A 26,114-nucleotide genomic window follows, 5' to 3' on the forward strand; every position below is an offset into this window, starting at 1 on the left:
TTCATTATTAATACAGAGCAATTTATCAACAGTGAAAAAAAAAAAAATATTATAGTCGCTGTTTTTCTTAATAAAATTGAATACGAATGTGTTGCTATTGAGCACAAGTATGTATTTTGTAAGAAGTGAAATTGTTTTTTTTTTTTTGTTCGTTAACAAACAAATGTTTTGAACTGACTGTTTTTTTTGCATTTGAATAAAATGACATGAAGAGACAAAATTCTTTCTAAATTGAATACATTACAATAAAATCAAATAATATAAGATTTTGACTAAAATAAGTGTTTTTTCTGTAATGTTTCAGTTAAAATTAATTTAATGATATTGAATTTTTCTTTATAATTGAAATGGAAATTGAAATAATATAACAACTTACAACTCAATTATTTAGTAATATCTTAATTTAACTTTTTCTTAAATATTTTCACACATTTTTTAAAAGCTATGATAACAAAATCTAAAATTAGATTAAAAAATTAGAATTCTCCAATTTATTGCATTTTGGTATTTTAAGCACACAGAATATTGTAAGCAATAACATATTTGACTATGGCCATTGTCGCTTTAAGATTCGTAGTTAAAAAATCTTACATTTATTGCATATACACCTTGTAAGCACATGAAACATTGATCTACAACAACACTATCCAGCATTAAAAAGACTCTACTTTTAATTAAAATCTTTTAGTTTAAATTAAAACAAAATTTGGATGAAAAATAATTTGGAATATTGTTGAAATTGAAACTGACTGTGCTTCAGCACACTTTTTATGCATTTATAAGACAGAGATAGAATTGAAAACTTTAAATGTTCTAAGCACACAAAATTTGATGGAGGTTAAACATTTTTCAGGTCTTTTAAATAAAAAAGTACTAACATTTTCATTCTTAAGTACAAAATATTGATCGAATTTTGTAAGCACCGAACAATTTGAATAAAAACTATGCTTTTTTACACTTTTTCAATTAATATTTTCCAAAAAATAACACACAAAACTTGTAAGCACTTATCTTACGTTAGTACTGTTGAAATTAATTTAACAAGTTTGTCTGTTTTCAATTCAATAAAATAAACGTTTAAATTGTGCAAAACGAAAAATCAGTTAAATTGTTCAAAATATTTATCGGTCGTTCATAATACATTAACACATTCAATTAGGTTAAGAGCCAAAATAAAAAACACATAATTGACAGAAAACGTTTCATTTTTAATTTATAAATGAAACAAAAAAAAAAAAAAACTGCCAAGGATCACTTCAACTCAGACAAATTTATTTGGAAATACAAAAAATGTCCTTAAGCCAGGAGGCATGTTTAATTTGCCATCATTTTACGTCAGAGCATCATAAATTTATTTTATTTCCATGTATTGGGTGCTGTGTTTTATTAAGCCCTAGAGAACAATACCTAAAAAAAATGTCTGCTTTAAAAGTAAAAAAAAAAAAAACATAACAAAAATTGATATCGTTTTTCTTTTATTATCCTCGTGTGCGGCTGTGCCTGTTCCCTTTAGGCGGAATTCAATTTCAAACACATAGCTATAAAGTTTGTGTGTCGAACCCCCTTACGGAACCTCTTCCTTCAATATTCCCTAGAATATAGGCCAAATCGAAGTCAGAAAATCATTTATTCTATAAAAATCCCTCGAGCACAATTTTGTGTATTTTTTTTTTTTTTTTTTGTAAAGGAAGAATTTTACATTTCTGTGTTGGAACTGCATTGTATTCCGGCATTATGAATGGAACTTAAATATCATTTTGGTATTTTTTTGAGGTTTAACCTGATGAAATTTACATTTTAATTAAAAACTCTCCGAATTTCATGAATTTCTAAAATTGCAATAAAAAAGCAAAAAAAAAAATTATATTGAACAAAAGGACTCGTGAATCTCCAAGGACATAAACACAGCAGCGTGCACGCCCTATATATAGTATATGAATTTTCAAATTAAAAATGAAAACAAAGCAAACAATATTGAATAAGGGAAGCCAATCATGGTGGTTTTGTTGCTGTTGTCCTTTTGTTCAAAAGGAAACACCTATAGAGCCCAGGCAGAATAAATTATGGGGGTTAAAGAGGGATGCAGTTGGATTAGATGGACAGAGTGCGGTAGTGAAGTCACCTCTGATGATGTCACCGCGCCGCACCGCTTGCTTACTTATCCCTTTCTTTTTGTATTAAAAATTCCTAAAAAAAAATCAGAACCCAGAAATTGAGGGTTTTTTGTGGTGCTCAGTGACAACGCACGTGTACGTCATTACAACCACAATACCGTTCTGATTGGGAGTACTCATTCCATTTTGTTCTAGTTCTTGAATTTGTGCAAAAGACAATTTGAACTTTGATATTTTTAGGTTTTGTTTTTGTCATTGGACTGTCGGCATGAGGCTTGGGGGATTTTTTTTTACGTCGTGCGTAATAAATAGAAAGAAAGTTGATTTCTTGGCGATGAGTAAGGGGAAGGTCATCAAGCGTTGGGAAATAAAAATTAGGTGAATTTATTCTGTTTTAAGTTGTAATCAATCGAATTATATTTCTGAAATAAAGAATCTCTGACAAAATGTGTCATGTTTTTAGTTTTTCTTACCCAAAAATGACTAAAAATATTGTAAGCACACATTTGAAATATTTTTATTTTAAATTGAAAACTTTGTTGACTGTTGATTGTTCTTTTCTCGCCTTAAAATTTTGTAAGCGCATCATTACAGTTGTTATTTAGTTGATTTTTAAAAGGGTAAACTCATAAATTGAGGCTATTGATCAAGCTATTGATCAAGCAAATACGGAAATCGCTCTCAATTGTGTTGAATCTTCTAATAACTTGTAAGCATATGTATAAAAAAATAGTAAGTATTTGATGTATTTTTTCTGAAAACTATTCCGTTTTTCTACGCTGAATTAACATTCATAACACTTCGACCTTTCTCGAACAAAATAGAAATCACATTTCAAAGTCCATCAAAGCACGTATTTTTTTCACATTTATATTGTTTTATTTTGAAATTTGTCAGCAAGTTGTAAGCAACTACATAAGACGGTTAAAAAGTTTTCAAACATGTCATATGTATACAAATGCATCATTCAGCAATGTTCTTACAAATTTAATATAAGTTTGAAATCTTCTTTTAATATAGGTAGTATATTATACAATCCATCTGAGACATTTTCATTTCAATATCTTTTGTTACACTGATAACTCATTAAGTAGGAAGTCTAAAACTTCAACAAATCATTCTTTCAAAGAAAGAAAAAAAGGTATTACTAAATAACAAAAGCCATTGTGTAACAGCTCATTCCAATTACCAATTGAGTCTAAAAAACTAACTTGTTCTGAATGAACAGGAAAAGGAAGTTAAATACAAAAATACAAAAAAAAGAAAGGAAACTGAAACTTTTCTCCTAACTTCATTTCTTCGTTCTCACACTTCGAGCAATGCCCTAAATTATAAGGAATGTGAAGAAAAGAAACTTCTTCTATGCGCCAAGAGTAACAAAATATCCGGGTTTAAGCATAGTACAAAAAAAAAATGTCAAAATGAAAAACTTACAAAAGTTGAATGAGAAAAAAAAGTAATGAGAACAGTATTCCCTTGTTTTCGACGTCCGGAATGAAAATCCCTAATCCAGAGTGCAATTACCTCTGGCGCAGATTTTATGTTTTCTTTATTATTTAATTTTTTCTTTGTTTTTTAATTTTTTTTTCCTTTTTTTTTACTTACAAAAGTGAAAACAAAAGGAACCTCGAAAAGGACGTTCATCTATTATTCACCGAAAATTATTTTCACTATGACAAGAGAGAAGAAGTAAAAAAAAAATTTTTAACAAGAATTTTAATTACACAAACGGAAGCCGAGAAGAAAGGACCAAATTACACGAAAAGTTAACAAAAAAACAAAAAAAAAAAGCACCCAGATGATGCAGATTGTTGTAAGCGCTATTGCAGTCTTTATTTTCATTGGGAATACCAACTGCTACACCCATTGGTATAATGAATCGATTTTTACATTTGGTGGAATTAAACAGTATTGTGCTATTAAATGTGGCGATGAACCACATACATTGTGCCAAGATGAGGTTGAAATGGTTTATTTAATAAATTAAATGAAATTAAATTTAAAACAATTTCATATTTTTAGGATTTTCTCGGACCTTCTTATTCAAAATGTTCTGAGAACTTTTATCTTTTCGATCTGAAGGACTCAAATTTGAAGGACGATGTTTTAATGGGGCTTAATGGTCTACGAAACCGGATTGCTGACAAAATGCAAGTTGCGAATATGATTATTTTGGTAAGAAATATTCACAATGCTGAATAGCTGAATTGTAAATTTTACAAATTTAGACATGGGACGAAGAACTAAGCTCAATGGCACAAATATTTTTATCTAGATGCAAGCCATTTGCAAAAAATTCCTGTACAAACTTGGGTAAACCTGAGTTCGATGCTTCAGAGTATGAACCACGGCACTATCATGTAGCTGAATGTATGGCATTTCGTAAATCAAAATTTTTTCCATACAATTTTTTCCCATCAATATTGCGGGATTGGTATTATGAAAAGAACATGATGAAACGACCAAAATTATTCAGATCAGAGTTTAATGAACTCTATGGTGTGCTGAATGTGCACAATAATTTTACACGCTTGGCTAATCCAAGGCTGTCAAGAGTTGGGTGTGGACTTGCGAGGTTTGAATTTTGTTTTCATACTTTCAATGGACGTTACTTTATTTCAATTTAAAACTTAGATATGAAGATGGCTATGCTCTGCTCTGCTATTTCTTTCCTTATTTTCAATCTGATGTGAGATTCGATCGTGGAACACCGGCTACTACTTGTCCTAACCTTTTCCCACTAAGTGGTGAAATGTTTCATAATCTCTGTACTAATCGAGGAACTTTTTTAAGACCAATTATCAACAAGACTGTATTATTTATAAGTATTTTAGTTTGTTTTATATACTTACGGGTACAGGATGTTCCGGCTCCGCGTGCAAGGGGGTTCGATCTTCTGGCAAAAGTGGAATTGGTAATGCCAGAGCCCCAGTAGTGGCTCGACGTGCTGAACGGTAGCAATGTATAACCGCAATTAGAATGCTTATGGTTGTGCCACAGATTGATATTCCTGCCGAAATCGCTAGAATATATCCTGAAAATATATAAACGAAAAATTAATGTTAGTAAATTTGTCAAACGGTGATATTTCTTAATTCAGCTTAGAATTATTGAGTGCTTATAAGATTTGTTGGTAAAATAGGTAAGATGTATTAATTTGAAGATATTTTCGGTTAAGTTTGTAACAAAGGCATATGTGCTTACAACTAAAACACAGTGCTTACAATATTTAATCTTATCAATATAATATCTACAAATAAAGAAGTTTAAATAACATGTTTATGTTCATGTACAAAGTGTGCTTACAAATATAAAATAAGATTATAGTGCATTAAGAGCCAAATAATATTGTTTCGCAAACGAATTCTAGATAGTCGTAAAAATAAGTGAAGATCTCAGGATTATAAATTGCCTCAAGACTTAAATTTAACATTGAACTCTAGAATTAATTTTCTTAAAAGTTCAAGTGCGCCAAGCATATGAAAACAATTTTTTCAATTAATCCAAACTTTTGGTCACAAAGCTTATAGTCTACTGACCTCTGTCCATACTACATACATATATACTTATCTGTTAAAGATGAGCCTTTAATTTTTGTATTTCTCTCTAATTCTTGAACCACTCTTGAATGGAATGAATAATATAATTCAAAGAAACTTTATTAGAAAATTACACTAACCCCTAAATATAATACAAAAAACTAAGTGCTAACATTCACATAACCGAAATTGAGTCAAGTTCAATGGCATTTTTATTAACTACCAAGGCAAAACCACAAAGAAAATTATATTGTTTTATACAATATTTTATGTTTATTTGTATTTGTTTCAATTTTTTTTTTGTATTGTCAGTTTGAAATTATTATCAACCAAGGCCAAGATTATCTCAAATTAGTCAAAAAAAAAAAAAAAAAATCAGGAATGGCGTGAGTAGTCTTTAAATGTCCAGCTTTTGCCAAGCTATACTAGTTATCTCTGTGAAGAGCTATTAATTCAGCACAATTCTCTTGCACTTTGACTCTGTGGGACAAATTCAAAAATTAATCGGATTAAATTTTCAAAACCCGGAATAAATTCATTCAATTTTTTAAGGAAATGAAATAGATTCAACCAATTTAGAGACACAAAATCGATAGAGCACACATAACCCATATAACAAGACGACTCACCGACTTCACATCATCAATTTTATTGCTGCTGCTGTTTTTGGTGCCAAAACCGATTTAGACAGCATTCAATATAATTGACATACGTAGGTTGGTATATACTATATAGATGCAATGCACGTTCACATCATCGTCGTCGTCGTACACCTGTGTGCTGTGTATTTCCATTTTGGCAACAGCAGCAGCAGCTACTATATAAGCAAAATGGCAGCATTTTCTATTTTCAGTTCGGAAGCCATCCTGTAGCCATGTCTAGTCTAGTCTACCAAATGTACTGCATGCACATCTGGTACACCTGTCTCTTATACTTCTATAATAGTTTCATCGTCGTGTCGGTTGGGGTTGTGTGCTGGGTAAGCTGAATGGGCGGTGTTGCACCGGAAAAGTTTCCCACGTTCCAATTATTGATTTTTCATCTGCCTGGTACAGTATACACCCATACTTACACCCATTTAGAAGGGGTACATAATAATAGGCTTGGCTTGCAGGTATTGCCATTTGACTGCATTTGGAAGATGTTGACTGCAAGTTTTCATGACTTTTTCACCGAAGTTATAAAAACTAATATCGGTTATAATTTTGAATTAAAAGAAAAGTTGCTGAATTGAGTTTAAAGTCTTAAGCTGAATGGCTGAATTCTACAGAAATAAATAATTCAGCAAGACAAACCAGCTTTAAAAAATCTCCCCAATTTGGCAACGCTGCTGCTGAGCAAAAAAAAATCAGTATATGTACTTTACCAACATGCATACATACAAAGTATATCAGCACGAGTGTTTTTATTTTTATGCAGTCTCCTGGTTGTATATATGTATGCGTGAGTGCACAGCATTTCCCGGCGGGGTTCTTATATCAGCTGCAGAATTTCCCTGACCTCGGTGTGTGGTGTGATGTGTGAAACATTTTCTGCTTTTATTATTGTTGTTCTTATTTGTCGTCAGTATGAGAGCACATGGCGGCCGACAGATAGACGGGCAAATTGCCAACAGCAGGAAAACTCATGAGAATAGAGATGTTGTTTCGTTTTTTTTTTTTTGTTGTTTGTTTTGTTGTTGTTTTATTTTCATTTTATATTTTTTTTTTTTAGTTCATAAGCTTCAAAATGGAATTCAGCACGTGAGAAATTATTTTATTTGCTGAATTTATTATTTGAATTGAAAAATGAAAAAAAAAACATATACATAAGCACCGGAAGAAGTGGGACTGCAGAAATGATGATATTGTGAACAAATTAAAAATGAAACAATAGAAAAAAAATTGTATTTCCTGTTTTTCGTTTGTTGCAGTTTTGTTATTACAAAGCTTGATTTCATTTTTTTTTTGTCTTGTTTTTACCAGATGGTACCATGTTTAGAAGGAAAATATTACAAAATATATCACGTTTATTGCTTTCCATTAATTCAAATGGTCAGGCAGGATCCAAAAGGTTTTGTTTTGTTATTTTAAGCTCAAATTTGATTCAAAGAACTGTGCCAGAGAAGTGCTTACAACAAATTATACCTTAAATCCATCCAATAAAAAATGCTAATTTTGTCTTGAGTATTCTAAGTTTATTAATCGGTGTGCCTACAATTTTTTCTATATAAAAAAAACTAAAAGAAAAAATAAACTTGAAACATTGAAAATTAAAAAAAATATTAAACATAGATTTTAACATTTAATTATACTTAAATTACTTAAATCAAAAACTATAATACAGAAAAGCTTATAGTCAACAAAAATACTTTAAGAAGTTTTAATATAAACATCAATAGAAACTTCATCGCCCTTGTAATAATTTTCGATGAAATTTTTTGCACACAAGACTTAAAGACGACAGATACATCAATTGAAATTAAAATTTAACACATACAATTTTTTGTAATTAAGGTATTTTGAATCAAAATATAATTCACAAAAATTATTGTGGTTACTTACAATGTTTTTTTTTTCAAATGAAAATAAATTCAAAGTATGACAGATTGTTCGTCATATTAAAAAAAAAAGAAATATCACGTGCTTACAATATATTTGCCTACGGAAAGTTATTTACATATTTTCAAATAAATCATTTTAATTGCTTAAACCGAATTATTTCGATAATTAATTACAAAAATCAAACAAATTTAAGTATAAGGAGCTTTAAATACATAAATTACTATATTTTCTTAGCAAAAATGAAGTTGCTTACAACTTTTTTCAAATTCAAACAGATGAAAAATATGTCAATACACTCTCAACTCCAAAATCAATAAAATAATTCACGTGCTCACAAAATATTTATCAGCTGAAACACACCAGCTTTATTTTTCAACAAAAAACGTATTGGAAACAATTTACCAGACTTTAATAAACAAACTTAAGTAAAAGAGAATAACATCACACTGAATCAAAAAACCCAACTTTACTTTCTTCTATACAGCGGAAATTCACCTTATAACCTCTGTACATTTAAGCTTTATTTGTGTTGATATTAATGTTATATCTACATCGTTCTCTCTGGAAGAGAAGCCCTCGAAACAACAAAAAAAAAGCACACAGACTAAAAACAAGAACAACAAATATTACGTTTCTGTCTAGACGCTATTGCTTTATGATAACAAAATTAACAACCTTCACCAAATAAATATTGCATAACCATAAAAAAAAAATATACAAAAAATGAAAAAAAAAAACTAAACCGGAAAATGTCGTAGGTACATACCATTGGGTTTAGCAATATCGGGTTGTAATTGGATTTTTTTTTTCGAAACTTAGCAGAGAGATAGTAGGAAGGTAGTCAATAAAGATATAAGTTTAGATTCCGTAATTAGTTTTTTCTTTGAATTACTTTATCAATGACAGGAACAAACTTTCGAGTCATTGATAAACCAAACCAAAGTCTAATTCAGCTAGGGTTTTTGTTAATTCAGCTTAAAAGAATATTCTTAATTTCCATCATGAAACATGAAGTCATATATATTTCTCTCTATCAAACTCGAATAGTAAGTCTGAATGTAAATATTGTTCTGGAATTAATTTAGGAAACGTCTGTCTTGTGTTGTGTGATAGCAAACGCGTGCAACACAAAACAATGACGCAATTCTATTGAATTTTTTTTTCTGTTAGAGTTTGTGAAATAAAAAAAAGTTTATATAGATACCACGAGCCATTTCAATTTGCTCCCAATATCTAACTATCACGTCTCATGGACGTTGCATGTGATATTTTAGAATTTAGGAATATTTTTGTTTTCAGTTTTAACAATCAAGAGTTAATATATTTTATCTTAAAAAAGATATTTATAAATATTTTCCTGGAAACGAAGCAAGTCAGGGTTTTTTTTTTCTTAGTGAGCTTAGTTAAGTATGGCACGTGCAAGGTGAAATCTAAAATTCTAACCCCAAACTGAATTCGGTTATCTAATTACTTGTGAATACTTTTATATTTTTTTTTTATTCGCGTGCTTTTTATCTACCCATCTAGACTGGTTGATTAATTTGTTCGTCAAGGTTAGGTTATGCACTTTGATTAAATTTTAAATAAAGAAATGATTTTTTTTTTGCTGTTTTGATAAAGTATCTGTATGCATGATACGCCTTAGAATTTGTTTTGAATATATTCACAATTTTCAACAGTTGCAAAACATAAACTGGGAAAACCAAAATTTGTAAGCACAGTTATAATTTAATCCCAAGCAATATGAACTCTGCTTCTATAAGCCTTCTTTAGTTGATTTGTGATAATTTTGTAGGAGCTTTTAAATTTACTCTTACAGGGTGAGTAAATGAGACAATGGTTCTTTTTTTGCTTATAGGAGTGTTATACAAGGCTTATACAAGTGCAAAACACGCTTTACTCGATGATTATAGGAGTAAAATTGTTAATTGGGTTAATACGAGATGAAAAAAAAATCATCATTTCAATTCTATGTAATATTCATGATAATATACAAGTAGTACATACTTAGCATTTGCTTGCGTTTTTTTCTCCTTGAGACTGTCCTCCTCATGCACTTATTGTTCGTGAGTAGATTTACAAAATGATGAATTGGCTATAATAACAAATTCAAAGTCCACACATATCTATTTCTATACTTGAGTCTATCTATTGTTGAGGTTTTTTTTTTTTTCATAATACACTTTTGTATAATAGCACATAAACGACTAAACAAGTTATTATGTCTAAGAATTTGTCACAAATACTGTGAATGTGAGTCACATTATAAAATAATTATTGTTAGTCATTCATATAGTAGTTCAGACAACGCTATAAGAGAGTGATATTGATAAAAATCTAAAACAAAAAAAAAACTGACTTTGTTGTTGCTTTTGTTTTCATTGAGCTGTTTAATTAGTTTTATTTATTTTTTTTTTTGCGAGTAAAATGGAATGAAATTGTCTCATCACAAAATTATGATTTCGATTTCGTTTAACAAAAAAATACATAAATATTGTAATATGACAATTGTGACCTTGTTTTTGGTTTCTCAATCATTGAATATTGATAACAGATGGGGAATAAATTAACAACATGGAACTTTTATTGTCATTTTGATTGTTGAAAATCACAATGTTTAACATAAAAGACACTACAACAATAAATTAGCTGCTGAAAAGTTGTTGCTTACAATTTTTATAACGAGATGATTATTCGTTTTTATGTGTAGTTTGGAGAAATATGTTGTATTTTGATTTTGCTCATGTGCTTACAACATTTTTAGTTTAAAAATTACATCTTAGTCATTTTTAATATAAATTGTATCAATATAGTTCATATTTCAGTGCTATAACGTCATAAACCTTATTGCTTACAACCATAGATCTATGAAGAAAACTTCCAAAACCATTTAAAAAATAACAAATAAAATAAAGTTTTCACACCGTTATGTGTTTGTATAAGTGTAAGTATACATATTTTCAAGGATTTTGAAAAACTAAGCTATTTAAATACCAAGAAAAGGCCACAAACAAATTCTAAGCTTTTAATTCATAATTCAGAAGAGTGCTTACAATTTTTTTTTGTATAGTTTGTAAAATTGTTTTCTAATTTTGAACAATTAGTGCTTACAACTTTTTTCTAAAAGAATGATTATAAAGTTTTTTTCAAAGACAACCTCAATGTTTTTCCCCACTGTTTGTGTATGTGCTTATAACTTTAAAACCCATTCTTACTCAAATAATAACTTGTCACTATCACCTTTTTGAAATAAAAAAAAATTCTTGATAAAATTGTCTGGGTCGCAAAAATTTCATTTGCATTTGATAGTGAATTAGCACTATAAATTAATTTAGTACAAACTACAAAAAAAAGTTAGTTTTCATTGAAAAAGTTCAATTCAGTGGCGGTAAGGTAAGTGCTTACAACTTTTTTCTAAGAGGATGATTATAAGGTTTTTTCAAAGACAACCTGACAGTACTTTCCGACTGTTTGTATATGTGCTTATAACATTTAAGCCAATTCTAACTCAAATAATCTACTTGCGACATCACTGAGATATCACTTGTCATTATCACTTTAAGAAATAAAAAAATTCTTGATAATTTTGTCTGTGTCGCAAAAATTTGATTTGCATTTGATAGTGAATCAATGCTTCACATTGTCGTCTGCTGAATTTTGAACAATGAGGTTTAAAATATATAAATAAAGTCGTATCTTATCATGTTTGTCGATAATTAAACAGAGAGAAAAAAAAATGAAATATAATAACCCACTCAGACATTAATTCTTGCAACAATGTTGCAAGGTCTACTACAATGTAGACACGTCAATTCAGCGCTTTATGAGAGAATGAAATGATTTATAACCCCCGTTGGACATAAATCACTTTTCCTTTGAAACTGAAAACATTTTTTTTGTTGTTCTTGTTTTATTTTTTTTCTGAAAAAAGCCTTGAGCTAATGCAGACGGAGACTATAAAGTTCTCTTCTTCATTTTCTTTGGCCAACATAAACCATAAGAGATAGTGTTCATCGTTGTCGTCGTCGGATGAATTTCAAAAGATAAATTTACCCACAATGTACATTTGTACATATATTGTTTTTATAAAAACCAAACATTTTATTTAATGTATTTAAAAGCAATGTTAAAGGATTAAAATAAATTGGTATATCACATAATTAAATATCTGTACATCCTCATTCTAATTGCAGTACAACAATGTAAAATCACAAATTTATTTTTTTTTTTTGCTGTTGTTTGGTTGTTTTGACTCTTTGAACATTAAAACGTTCACAAAAGTATTTTAATTTGGTATTTTTTTTTTTTTAATTTTTTTTTGTGTTCTTTCAAAAATAACAACCAAACATCTGCCCACTCATCAGTGGCAAGCCAATTTAAATTGATTCATTTTTGTTGTTGTTGCTGTTCGTTTGCCTCTGAATTTTTATTTTTACTACCCGATTGTCTGTTGAACGTCTAATTTAAAATCAAGAATGCCATCGCGATGAAAAATGGCAAGCAAAATTAGATTGATGACTGCGACTGAGGGGGGTATTAATACAAAAAAAAAACGAGTGATAGGAGGCAAGACTTGGTGGTTTGTAGGTAGGTACATCTTTAGGGTGAAATTGATGCACAACCAGAGAAGAAGAAAAAAAAAAAAAAACAAATAACTGAATGAAGAATTCAACTTTGTTTCGTGCCAAAGTGGCAATGATGGCAGTCTCGCAGTAGTCAGCAAAAAAAAAATCCTCTTCAACAAAATAAAATAAAACCAAAATGTATGCAAGTTAGTATGTAGGTTGGTCTGTCTCTGTACATTATAAGAGATATGTATATCAGGGAGCAGCAGGAATCTTCTTGAAGGTCAATTTCTAAAGAGACTGAAAGGCGAGACAATCAGTCAATCATTTTGTTGTTGTTTACTTTGATTTTTTGTTTATTTACTGGTTTGCTGCTGCTAGCTGAATTTGGTGTTGATGATATAATTAAAATCAAATTGAATTTTTGTACCAATACAGGGAGCTTATTTACAAGTTGGGATTAATTGACAAGGTGTCAAAAAGCTTTCCATAAAATAAATTTAACAGTTTTCAAGTTTTTGTATGAAAATTTTAAGTCTCCGAAAATGTCTATCAAGACATACATATGTATTAGGGTGGGTCAAAAAAATCGAAATTTTTTTTTTTGAGTTGGTACTCCGAAAAATCGATTGCTAGACCCCTCTAGAATATACACACCAAATATGAGCTCTTTATATTAATGGGAAGGTCCTCCGCTTTGCAATTTTCCATTTTTACATCAAGCTTCTACTAAAAAAAAATTATTTGTTTATTAATTGACTTTTTAGCAAATTTCTTTTCATATTCTTATAGGAAATTGAACGCTCTACAAAAAAGGCCTTATACACTTTTTTCGTTTATCTAACCGTTGAATAGATATTTGAGGTCCAAAAATCGAGAAAATCTTTAAAAATTCGTTTTTTGTTCTTAATTTTGTAACAAATTGAAAAATTATAATGATCAAACGCGCAAGACATATTCTTGTTGGAAATTGATTGCTCCACAAAAAAGGTCTTATTAACTTTTTTCATTAATCTAACCATTCTAAAGATATTCGAGGTCAAAGTTAAAAAAAAATATAAAAACATTTTATATTTTTAAAAAAATTCAAATTCACTGAAAATTCATTATTTTCAAATAAGCAAGATATATTCTTGTAGGGGCTTAAACGTTCTACAAAAAATTCCTTGGAATGAAATTGATTGCTTTAACCGCTTAGAAGATATTCGTATCCAAATCGCAATGCATACGGGTCATAAGAAAACTATTGAAATCAGTGAGCATTGGTTTGGATACTAATATCTTCTAAACGGTTAAAGCAATCAATTTCATTCCAAGGAATTTTTTGTAGAACGTTTAAGCCCCTACAAGAATATATCTTGCTAATTTGAAAATAATGAAGTTTCAGTGAATTAGAATTTTTTTAAAAATATAAAATGTTTTTATATTTTTTTTTAACTTTGACCTCGAATATCTTTAGAATGGTTAGATTAATGAAAAAAGTTATTAAAACCTTTTTTGTGGAGCAATCAATTTCCAACAAGAATATGTCTTGCGCGTTTGATCATTATAATTTTTCAATTTGTTACAAAATTAAGAACAAAAAACGAAATTTTAAAGATTTTCTCGATTTTTGGACCTCAAATATCTATTCAACGGTTAGATAAACGAAAAAAGTGTATAAGGCCTTTTTTGTAGAGCGTTCAATTTCCTACAAGAATATGAAAAGAAATTTGCTAAAAAGTCAATTAATAAAAAAATAATTTTTTTTTAGTAGAAGCTTGATGTAAAAATGGAAAATTGCAAAGCGGAGGACCTTCCCATTAATATAAAGAGCTCATATTTGGTGTGTATATTCTAGAGGGGTCTAGCAATCGATTTTTCGGAGTACCAATTCAAAAAAAAGAATTTCGATTTTTTTGACCCACCCTAATATGTATGTAATATTTTTAGTGCTCAATAGAATCGAAAACATAGCTCAAACATTAAAACTTTTTATTTATTTAAAATAAAATGAGTGCTTACAAATTTTTTCTTCACCAAACAGTAAACTAGCAATTTTAGACTATGTCAAGGATCATATTTTTACTTAAAACTGTGTGCTTACAAGATTTTGAAAGCAGGTTTCTATTCTTTAAAATTAATACCTTAACTGATTTCATGAAAATTTTATAAAAGTACGTTGAATTTCACATACCTATAAATTTAAATTCAGCAGATATATTTTAAATACTTTATAACTATTTTTAATAAAAGTTGAAATTTGTTTCCATATGAAGCAGTACAAAACTCATTTTAAATTTTTTATACAACATGTTTCTAACTGAAAACAATGTGCTTACCTACAATGAAATTTAATGCATTTTGTATACTTTTACATTTTAAAGCTGACATTTTTAAGGTTCCCAATTAAAAATTTGTATTAACAAAGAAAAAAAAAAAGTGCTTACAACTTTTTTCTTCAAAAAAGTTCAAAACTTGTTAAAAATTATGAAAACTTGTCATGGTTATAGTATGAACAATGAATAAAAATGCTTAAACTTTTCACTTTAGCTCTAGTAGTTTATGAACTTAAAGGCCAACAAAAGTCTTATTCACAGTAAAAAATGCATCAAACTGAGTGCTTATAAATTTTTTCTCTACTAAATAGTAAAAAGAATGCTTTAGAATAATATTTTTTATAAATAAACGATGTGCTTACAAATAAATTTAATGAATTCTTAGCTCTTTGCTTATAAAATTACACGAATAAGACTTAAATTTGATCATACTAAACTTAAATCTAAATTCAGCTAGAGTATATAAGGCGCTTACAACTTATCCATTCCAAGTTTTCATGAATAAGATTTTAATTAGTCCAAAATGAACTTTATTTGATAAAGTAGTCTTAATTCAGCTGGAGCAAATAGAGTGCTTACAATTTTTATATCCGCTAAAATCAGTGAAAACTTATTGAAAAAAGTTGTGTATCACTATTCTCTACGTATTCAATGAATTTTATGTTACAAATCGTCTTTTTCGTAAAAACCGCAGTACTGATATGTTAAGAATGCTTTTGTAAGTAGTCTAAAATGGTAGACGAGTTTCAAAGCAATACTGGAAGGCGATTGAAGAAAACAACATGTTAAGAATATCAATATCTAATCGCTTTTTTCAACAGTAGGTGTTGTATTAAGCGTTTGCTAAAATGCATACTGCTTTCTCTTAATTTGAACGCACGACGATTGTCTTCACCCTGACAAACAAATTAATTCAATCAAACTTTCCATTATTTTCATTCGAAAATTTGCGGCAAATTGTACACAAACAAACTAAAAGAAACTTTTTGACAGCCATCAATTTTCTGTCATTGACCATTTTGACAATAATACGAACTGTCAAAGGTCCTCATGGTAGGTACTTTAATTGCATTCATTTTTAAATGAAAAATTTATTAAAATGCAAAACATAGTACACAAAAGAGTGAACTTTTTCAAACAGTTAACGAAAAAACAAAAAAAAGAAAACTACACTAACGGTGCAGTGAAATAAAATGTTAATTCCTTATTCATGCACTTTTCACGTTTTCTTTTATTCATTTCCGTTTAACATGCAAGCATTAGACTTTCATCATGGCTGCCATGCTATAGACAAGAGGTAACCCATTGTAAGTGTGCGTAGGTATGTTTGTCTCTTGTTGACAGCTAACAATTGACACCATGAATCATTTGACAATTCTTTTGTCACAATATTATCTTTACATCACAAAAGTGTCTGGATATTGTCATGCCTTTAAAAAAACGCCTGCACTACCTTTCATTTCATATATACAATAAAATAATAATAACAGCTAATGCATTCCTCTGCACCTCTTTGACGCGATTACATGTGTTGGATTTGAGATGGCTTGAGAGAGTGTTCATGTTAATCATAAGTCATATTTATCGTGACGTTTCCGTCATTTATGAAAAAAAAAAAAATTAAAAAAAACATTTGAAATGACATTTAATTTAAACTTAAGAATGAAAAATTTTTTACAATAATCTCGTTGGCCTTTTTAAAAGGTCTTAATTTCACAGAAAGCTTAATTTTATCATTTCCGTAAAGGTTGTTTATTTTCTCATCGAAATAAATCCCCTTTTTTTCTTTTTAAATTTTTGTTCAAACTTAATCCTGCCCTTAACGAAGAATACCTTGACCCACCCTAATTTTGTTGGCTAATGCCCCCATTCTCCAACATCCTTTTAGACATTTTTTTTTGTATTTGAAGGCTCCAAATTCTGTGAAAAGGTGCAATAATGGTATATATATATATGAATTTATCCAACGCCCACGAACGCAAAATGAAAAAAAAACAAAAAAAAAATCAATAAAATAGCCCCAAGCTAGCAGACAAGAACACATTCTATAGTGTGATCCAGAAGGCGACTTGGCTGTGGCATGGCCTTTTATTATTATGATGGCTAGTGGTATGAAAAAGGAAGTTCTCTAGCTATCTCTGTGTTCTCTGTCCATGTGCCAGTTTCGAAAAGATGACCCAAATTCAATTTTCCCATCGTGAACAAACAAAGAATGTTTACTCTGAAATTTTATTTATATGTATAAATTGTATCCTTTATGTGTGTGTGTGTGTGTGTTGGTGTATATGTTAAAGCATTGTTGTGGAAAAGAATCAGCTAGAATGGTCAATCCATCATCCTATTAGGAGCAAATTTTATAATACCATAGGACTAAGGAAGAAAAAAAAAACCATCGAAAGGGATGATGATTAATGACCAGCTAAAGAACGCGTGGGGGCAGCAAACATTATTATGTTCATAGAAATTTTTTGTTGGTATTTTTTGGCCAAGAATGATGATAAATCCGGTTGCCAGAATGATATGGAACAAATTCTTGGAAATTTATCAGGTGGAAGAAATGCTTACGATAATTGCTCGTCATCGGAAAGACTGAAGGACATTTAGAATGGTTTTGCCATCTGAAGAGGGTGGAAGAAAAAAATTGGCTTCTTTTTGGGCCGAAAATATTGATATTTAAAGAAATGTCAGCTATTCAGCTAGTTACCCACTTTTGACGCCAGACAACTGTGTTCTAACCAATTTTCTCTCTGTACGATTAAAGTTGTAAAAGTGCAGCAAAGTCCTCCACTTCCTATTTTATCTAGTTTTTCAACAGTCCCAAAACTCAATTATTAGTTGAGATAGCGCAAAACATTGCTTCTGATACAATCAGCTGATGAAATTAAGCACTTTCAGTTATAAATGAAACATCTTTTCTGCTTATTCACGTATTACAAAAAGGTTAAAATACTTTAATACAAAATTTTTGTTCTGATGTTTTCAGATGGCGACGATTTATTAATGACTGGCAGAGTTAAATTGACGTCAATATATGAAAAAAAAGTTTAATGATTACAATTTATGAGTCATTAAATGAGTTAAAGTTAGTGCTTACAAATTTTTTCTTCAGATATGTGGAAATAAATTGTTTAATAATTGTTAAAGCAAAATGTTTTACATAAAAATGGTGTGCTTACAATGAAATTGAAACTTTAGGGCTTATAACCTTAAGTTTTCATGAAAATAATTGTATTTTGGTTAAAATTAAATACACCTTGCATCTTTTATTCAAAAAAGTTATTCACCATTTTTAAATTGAGATAGCAAAAAGAAATATAAAGAACTTCAAATTCATGATTCCTTACATCTTTAAAGTGAGTGCTTACAACTTTTTTCTTGCAAAAAGATAACAAAAACTGTTTTAGAATAGATCAAAAAATATATTTCACTTAAAACCAGCGTGCTTACAATGATATTGAATCGTTCAGTTTCGTTCAGTTTTATTTTCGGAGCAAAATAAACTCTCTGTCACAATTTACGAACGGAACTTTCACAAGTAAATAAAATGTATATTATTTTATTAATTTTATAACAATAAATGTTTCGTTCAGCTTAGAAAATAATTATTTTTTTGACTGAACAGAAAGAAACTTCATTTTAATTTTTGACAATACCTAGGGTGTTCCGTTTGATTTCACTTTTTTTTGTTGGTCAGTTGTTTTTTTTTGGTTCCGTTTAATAACTTTAGTGTGAAAAAACTGTTATAATCTGTTATAAAAATTAATAGCTGCGTTCCTTTGGAAATATTTATCTACTTTTTAGTACTTAAAACTACTTTGATCTACTTTGCTATACTTAAAAAGTAGTTCAAAGCAGCTTTAAGTACTAAAAAGTAGATAAATATTTCCAAAGAAACGCAGCTAATAACATTCGTTAAAATTGAAATGATTTGACTTAATTTCAAAATAGTCATGATTAATATTTGTTTTTAATCTTCAACATGTCAGTAAAATTACACAACAGCACTAGCTCATTGCAAAACATCATCCAACAAACAAAAAACGAGACCATACCAATTTATATGGTCGAAAAATTAAATTAAACTTGACATTTCGATGACAATTGTCATCATTGTTGTAATTATCGTTATTGTATCTGTAGTAAAATTAAACAAAAGAGGGATATTTTTCTGAATGACGAAGAACAAAAAAAAATATAGAAAAACGTCAACAACATTGTTGCAACCAATTTAATTAACCAGACTCGCAGTATTTTGACATTTGGCTTTGTGTGACATTTTGTAGAAAGATATGTCTAAAAGAGAATCATATTTATAATTTTTGTTGTTATATGATATTGATATGGTAAAGAACTTGAAGGTTCAAGATTTTCTTTGATTTGCCAAGCAAGATACGTGAAAAACCATCAGACTGTGTGGTGTCACTCGAAAGTGTCTATATTGCCTCCTCTTCTGTCACTTTTAATACTATATATAAATATATGTATAAAAAGACAGAGGGAGCGATATAAGTCAGCAGCAGCAGCAGCGGCGGCGGCGGCAGCAGTGTTTTACACATGAGTTGGCCGGGCTATGGATTGGGTTGGGTTGGCTTACCATCAAGTTTTATTTATTCAGCGTTTGGCGGTGAAGTAGTGTCGGCAAACATCAAAGTTGCAATACAAAAAAAACATGACTATTTTTTTCACTCAACGTTGCAGTTTTTTTTCTGGGTATTTTTTTTTATGTGAATGTACTCATATCAACTAGCAAGTAGGTATTTGCTTTTTACCGCAAAATTGAAACTAAAAAATGAGTCCCCTTAAGGGGGGGGGGGGGGGGGACAAAACTTCAACCTAAATAATGTATATCTACATTTTTTGCTTATATTGCAATTTTCTCGTATTTATAGAATGAGAGTTGAATAGATGAACACAAAAAAAAAAAGAAATCACTTATGAAGACATGAAGTACATCAGGTAACACTGTCACCAGCAGCAGTCGTAGTCGTAGTCGTTGTCTCGTTTCAGTGCAACTTCAATTCAACTACCGGCATTTTGCTAGAAAAGATGCAAAAAAAAGGGGTTGCAATTGGATACTTTTTTTGGTCGAGAGGGCTTGAGACATAAAGAAGGTTTCTTTGTAATGATATCATGTTGTGTCTGGGATAGAAAATACAGAAACACACAGAGAGAAAAAGAGAGAAGTTAGAAATTGTCTGCCATATTGTCGTCGTGTTTGTGTTTTTGAATGCGATATCATTACCGAGGGCAAAATTGTGACACACAAAAGCTCCTTTACACAAGACCGACAACGACAACGACAGACAACATCACGACACACAAAGACTATGCATAGATAATAATAATAATTTCACATATATTATGCTAACCATCTCTCGACAATTTTTTTTTTATAATGTAAAAATGGCAGAAGCTCAGGTCTTGTGAAGTCTCTCATTCTGTTATATAGCCTAGTTATTTTTTTGAGAGAGAATAGTGTCTACCGACATAATTTAGCAGCGCCATGAATTGCACTTAAAATGCATGACATCATAGACGCACACACAAAGTGTAGGTAAGTTTAGATAAAAAGATGCGTGAATTTATTGTTCGCGAGGAGGAAAAAAATCTAGTATTCGTTAAGTTCTTTTTGGTACTGTCACAAAGTGAATGGAAATGAAAGAAATATAAGTTTATCAAAGGATTTTTTTCTTGTTTCTTGAACTCTACTCTTATAAAGTTAGTAAAAGAATTATTACGTTGGCGGCAAATTGTAAAGGTTAAAACAAAAGGGTACAGTTTATTATATCAAATTTTTTTTCTTTTTACAAATGTTGCTTTGAAGCTTTTGTAAATTAATGACTGGGACAGAAAAAATAAAAATAAAAAAAAAAAATTGTATTTAGCATAGAGAAGTCGCAACAAGGATATTCTTTGATGTCTGATGTCTGATCTTTTTGAAGTTTTGTACGTCAAAGATTATTTTTTTTTGTAATGAAAAGCTTTTCTTAGGTTTTTGTTTTTAATTACAGGTAACGGCGACGAAAAAGTCGCCTTTTAAGGAAACTTTGCTTTTGACATAATTGTTACCGTCGTAGATGTTGTCGGCGGGTAGGTTAAAAGTCTCAAAGTTTAAATTTCTTTTATTTAGTTTTTGGTTTTGGAGGACCATTCATTATATTGACGGAGTATTTACAGTTTTGTATTTCCTTTGCAGACATTTCTTTGAGATTTTATTGTGTCAAAATACCGGCGACTTGATGATAGTTTTTTTTTTGCTTTTTCTTAATAAAGCTTATTTTCAAAGTAGATCAACGTCACCTGGCTTAATTTTTGTTTATTTGCTTCATTTACCTTGTAGTTTTAATTATTAATTCTAGTTTTCAAAGTAGTTGCTGGAAACCAAGACTAAGTCACAATAATAAATTTGAATTTATTTACTAAATTTAAGTTTTAAGCAAGCGAAAATTGTACCATTAATTTGGGTAAGTTCACAATAGAACATTTTTTTTTTGTGTTAAGGACTGGTTTTCAATTCTAAGAAAATATATAAAAACCACTACTTTAATAATTAAGAACAGTTGAAAAATATTCATTGTGAATTGCAGAACTAGTAATTATTTTACAATAAATCTGAATTAATAAAAAGTTCACAATAGAAGATTTATGTTATTAGTGTAATGGACTGTAACACTGGAAAAAATGTATCCAAAACCGTGAACTTGGAAATTGTTTCCTTTTAATAAAATATGGTTCACAATAAGGATTTCATTGTACCATTTTTGTGCTTTTGATGTTTTCCTTGTAAGAATTATACTAAATTGTTCGCAACGAGAATTTAAACAGTAAAAAATTAAAAATTCACAATAGCAAGTAGATTATTGTTTTTTTTTTTAATAATTCAAAATATATTTGATTAAGAAATTTTATTTTATATCCGAAAATCGACAATAAATTACTTTAAAGTGCAAAATTCAAAAATTATTATCTGTAGTTCACAATAGCTGTTTTGTTTTGTGTTTTAAAAAATTTATCTTTAAAATGTGCCTTAAAATTATACAAAGAGCTCACAGAATAAAGTTTCTAAAATACTTTAACAACCTGTTGACTAGATTAAAAATAAAATTTATGACTGATGTGAATGGTATGAACATTCCAATTTGTGTACAAAATAATTCACAATAGTATATTTGACCCAAAAATAAACAATACTAGCAATCAAAACAATATACTTACTTACATATAATATGCGTAGTACCATTATACCTATTCACGTAAAAATGTGAATTTATTTTTACACTAAAAAAGAGATAAAGTATCTTTTTTCTTCTTTGCTGTCAAACTTAAAATATCTATCTCAAAAACCAAAAGTATTTCTTGATATGTTTTGTATCCACAAATAGAATATTTATTTTTAACATGACCAAAGGAATTTAATTTTTGTATTTTAACCAAACATATGCCGGCTGTGGTAAAAAAGATAAAGTGAGGGAGGGAAAATAGGAAAACTATAAAAGATACAGACAAAAAGTTAAAAACAAAAAATATATAAAATTGATATGTTTCTCTGGGATTTATTTATGTTTTTCAAAAAAATTAAAAAAACAAAAAAAAAAAATATCGAACATTTTGTTTACTCTAAATATCCAATTAACATAAGTGGCTTTATAATTTATTTTTTTAATGTAGAAATATTTATAAATGTGAATTGTGAATAATAATTTAATGAACTTTGATTTTTTTCGTATTTCTTTCATTGAGAAAAACAAAAAAAATTGATAACGTCTGGAGAAGTATTAAATATAAACATACAATAAAAATTGATATAGTATTTTTTGTCTTGGTTTTTTTTTATTTTTTTTTTGATATTATAATCTATGGATTTGATGTTTTAGCAATGAAGGCATATGAACTCATAATAAATCAGCAATTTTGTGCATGGTTCAGATACTGATTTCCTTTTATTTTTTTGAATTTAAAAATCAGATTTAACTGAATTAAACCGCTTTAAGTTAGATTTAATTTGTTTTGAAAATGATTGGTAAATTTTAATTTGATATTATAAGTGGGTGATTTATTTAGTTATTATCTTATATCAGTTAACTTCAAGATAGTCTTTGATTGAGGAAATAATTTTTTTGCACAAAGAAAGTAATTTCAAAGTACAAATTGAAAAGGTATAATTTTGTTTTTTAAATGAAGAAGAATTGTGTTTTTTATTTTTTTTAAACATAAAGAAGTGAGAGCTATCAATTGCAGAAAATGGGACACATTACAATTTTACAAAAAAATAACCCTAACTTAACCTCCATCACACGGTACTGACATTTTAAGATATTATAAGCTATATGGAATATAAGTACGGTGACCATCCGTCCCGGTTTACCCGGGACTGTCCCGTATTTCTACAGCTTGTCCCGGGTTTTTATTTAAGAAAACCGGGACGTATAAGTGTCCCGTATTTTGTAATTTGTCCCGTGATTGTCCCGTATTTGCACATTCTCTGATTTTTGTATTCAATATTTTAAAAACTTTGTACGGAAAACAAGAAAACAGTGGTTGGAAATTAAAATTTTTCTAGTACGTAAAAAAAAAAAACGATTAAAAACTCTCCATATATTCTAGCACAGGTAAGAATTTCGTTGCCTAAGCTGCGTACTGTGCAACGAAAAGCAAAATTTTCGTTCACGATTTCGTTGTGCTGGTTTTGTATGAAAATTTTCGTTTTGCCTCTAGACTAGGCTTTAGTTTTTTTTTAAATGTTCGTCAATTATTTAGTTCCAGCTTCTGTTTGTCAGGTTGTCACACCAGGAAAAATGTTTTCGAATAAAGAACAACATAAGTTTCAAAACTTTTAAGGACATGTTAAAAGTTGTCTTAAGGTACAATTTCAAAACCATTTTTTAAATAAAAATGTTAAAAACAGCTCTCCCGATTTTGATTAAAAAAATATTTTTTTAGAAGTTATTAACAGACATTATTAAAAAACCATTTTTTATCCGTCCCGGGTTCGGTTTTCAGAAATATGGTCACCGTAAATATAAGACGATTTTTGATAATTTTTATGAAAAATATTACAATGCTGAGAATAAATAGAAAAAAAAATAAACTATAAGGAAATTCGGGCATGCCATGGTACTGAAATTTTGAACAAAAGAGCTATGTGGAACATGGGACAAATTTTGATACAATTTCTACTGGCAATTAAAGAAGACTGCTTTGCTACGAATATAGGCAGTTAATCTCTTTAAACAAATTTTTAAATAACCAATAACAGGAAAGCAAAGAATTGAGTAAGAACTAAAATGTTCAAAAACAACAAAAAAAAAAAACAAATTCCTTTTCGATCTAAATTTTTTTTAGTTCATGATTTGCCTGTGGAATATAACAAAATGATATACTCCTCGTTAAAATTCTAGTCGACAATTTCCACAGGTATTGTGTTGGTATTCATATAGCACAACCAAAAAAAAAAAAACAACAACAATAAAGTACAAAAAAAAAACTATAATCCCCAGACATCACTCGGAGAGATATAAAGATATTTTAAATGCATTTGTCTGCCAAAAAAAATATCTTTCCTAGGTCATGGCATAGATATTTTTTTTCGTTCATGTTTCTTATTCTTTATTTTTTTTTTTTTTTTGTAGCACACAAAAATATATAGAAATGAGAAAAATGCATATTCATCAATTTATATGAAGAAGTTCTAGTTTTGCGTTGGCTATTTTTTTGTTTTAATTTTTTTTTGTGTTGGCTGCCCTTGTTGTCCCTCTGTGCGCTTATGTTTCTAGAACAACAACAATAACAAAAGACGACGACAACGTTCCTACGCTTCACTATGTCAAGATACATCCCACAGGAAATATACAAAAACAGCAGCAGCATCATCATCATCGTGTAGATAGATATTTTATTTATTATTTTTTATTCCAATCAAAAAGAAAAAAAAATATAGAAGACGAAGATGCGATGGCGCGTTCAATATTTTGCTGTTGCTGCAGGCGAGCCAGCCAAAAAACCAGTCCGTCTGCTCCTGCTCCAAACAACCTACAATTCTGAGCGAGTGATTTTCGTCGAGACGACGACGACGATGATGATGGCGAGTCACATAGTCGAGGTCCCTTTTTTTTTCTTATTATGAATTTTGTTTAGTTAATTCGAGGCAAAAAAACTTTTGGCTGCCTCAAGTCTAATCTTCCAAGAAATTTGTCTCCATTTTTTTTTTTCATAATGTATTATGTGTTTGTACATTTTTTTTTGTTGTTGTCTTCATTGTCGCCGGTTTTGTTGTTATTGTTGCATTATTTTAAATATTTTGATATATATAATGTACTTCCTTTGTACTTTTTTTTTTAAGGACTCTCTATATTTTTCCAGAGAAAAAAAATATATCTTTTGTGTAGGCCTTTGATGTGTTTCGTTTTGGATTTGATTTTTTTTCCTTGACGTCATGTCTACGTTTGTTGCCTAAAAATGTAGGTCACGTTAAATTGGGTTCCTTTTTTTTTATCTCGTTCTGTTTTTTTTTTTATAATTCTAACTTTTTATGTATTTTTAATATAGTTGATGAACACTGGCAGCACTCTTGCTTGAGGCATGTGTAAAATATGTAAATTTGATGGAAAAATTGGTTCATTCTTTTTGATGAATTATTTGATAATTTTGTGGGGTTTTTCTTTTTGTATGAAAATGAAAATTGTAAGGATTGTAAAAAAAGTAGTAGACTGTATAGATTTTTTATATCAAATACATACATTTTGGAAATATCTGTTCAAAAGTTCACTCACGTGTTCTGATGAAAAAAGTTTTGGAAAATTGCAGAAAAGCAGTAAGATATTGGATTTCCATTTTTGTAAAAAGAAGAGGACCTAAATAGTTACCTTGTAGAACACCAAAAGCAGAGAGACATAAACTGTAGTATTTAATATTAATATTAAAATGAGTTCTAGAACGATAGAAGGTAGTTTAAAACTATAAAAGAAGATGATTGAAAATTTCCAAAATAATCGTTTGTACACAGAGAAAAATATGACCCGCTAAAAACTAACAGATT

At 29.3% G+C, this 26,114-nt stretch overlaps 2 protein-coding genes across 3 annotated transcripts in view; one reads left to right on the forward strand and one right to left on the reverse strand.

Moving 5' to 3' along the window:
* The window catches only part of LOC129910739 (uncharacterized protein DDB_G0271670), a 299,705-nt gene that overhangs the window by 16,363 nt on the left and 257,228 nt on the right, over window positions 1–26,114 (reverse strand). For both annotated transcript variants that reach the window (XM_055988233.1, XM_055988234.1), the window contains exon 2: window positions 4,967–5,148. In XM_055988233.1, the coding sequence (XP_055844208.1) occupies window positions 4,967–5,148 (182 nt within the window). The remainder of the gene's footprint in view (window positions 1–4,966; window positions 5,149–26,114) is intronic.
* LOC129910740 (venom allergen 5-like) lies at window positions 3,456–7,649 on the forward strand. Its single transcript, XM_055988235.1, has 5 exons — window positions 3,456–4,074; window positions 4,137–4,289; window positions 4,343–4,689; window positions 4,749–4,861; window positions 7,367–7,649. The coding sequence occupies exons 1-5, from the start codon at window positions 3,913–3,915 to the stop codon at window positions 7,417–7,419; spliced, it is 828 nt and encodes a 275-aa protein (XP_055844210.1). The 5' UTR covers window positions 3,456–3,912; the 3' UTR covers window positions 7,420–7,649.

Source organism: Episyrphus balteatus, chromosome 2, assembly GCF_945859705.1.
Source record: "Episyrphus balteatus chromosome 2, idEpiBalt1.1, whole genome shotgun sequence".
Taxonomy (NCBI): domain Eukaryota; kingdom Metazoa; phylum Arthropoda; class Insecta; order Diptera; family Syrphidae; genus Episyrphus; species Episyrphus balteatus.

What these genes read in the sequence shown, in the direction of transcription:
- LOC129910740 (XM_055988235.1), top strand. Translation starts at nt 3,913, where the DNA reads ATGATGCAGATTGTTGTAAGCGCTATTGCAGTCTTTATTTTCATTGGG. An exon ending in TTGCGAATATGATTATTTTG is followed by an intron (nt 4,290 to 4,342) that starts GTAAGAAATATT and finishes TTACAAATTTAG; the next exon opens with ACATGGGACGAAGAACTAAG. An exon ending in GTTGGGTGTGGACTTGCGAG is followed by an intron (nt 4,690 to 4,748) that starts GTTTGAATTTTG and finishes TTTAAAACTTAG; the next exon opens with ATATGAAGATGGCTATGCTC.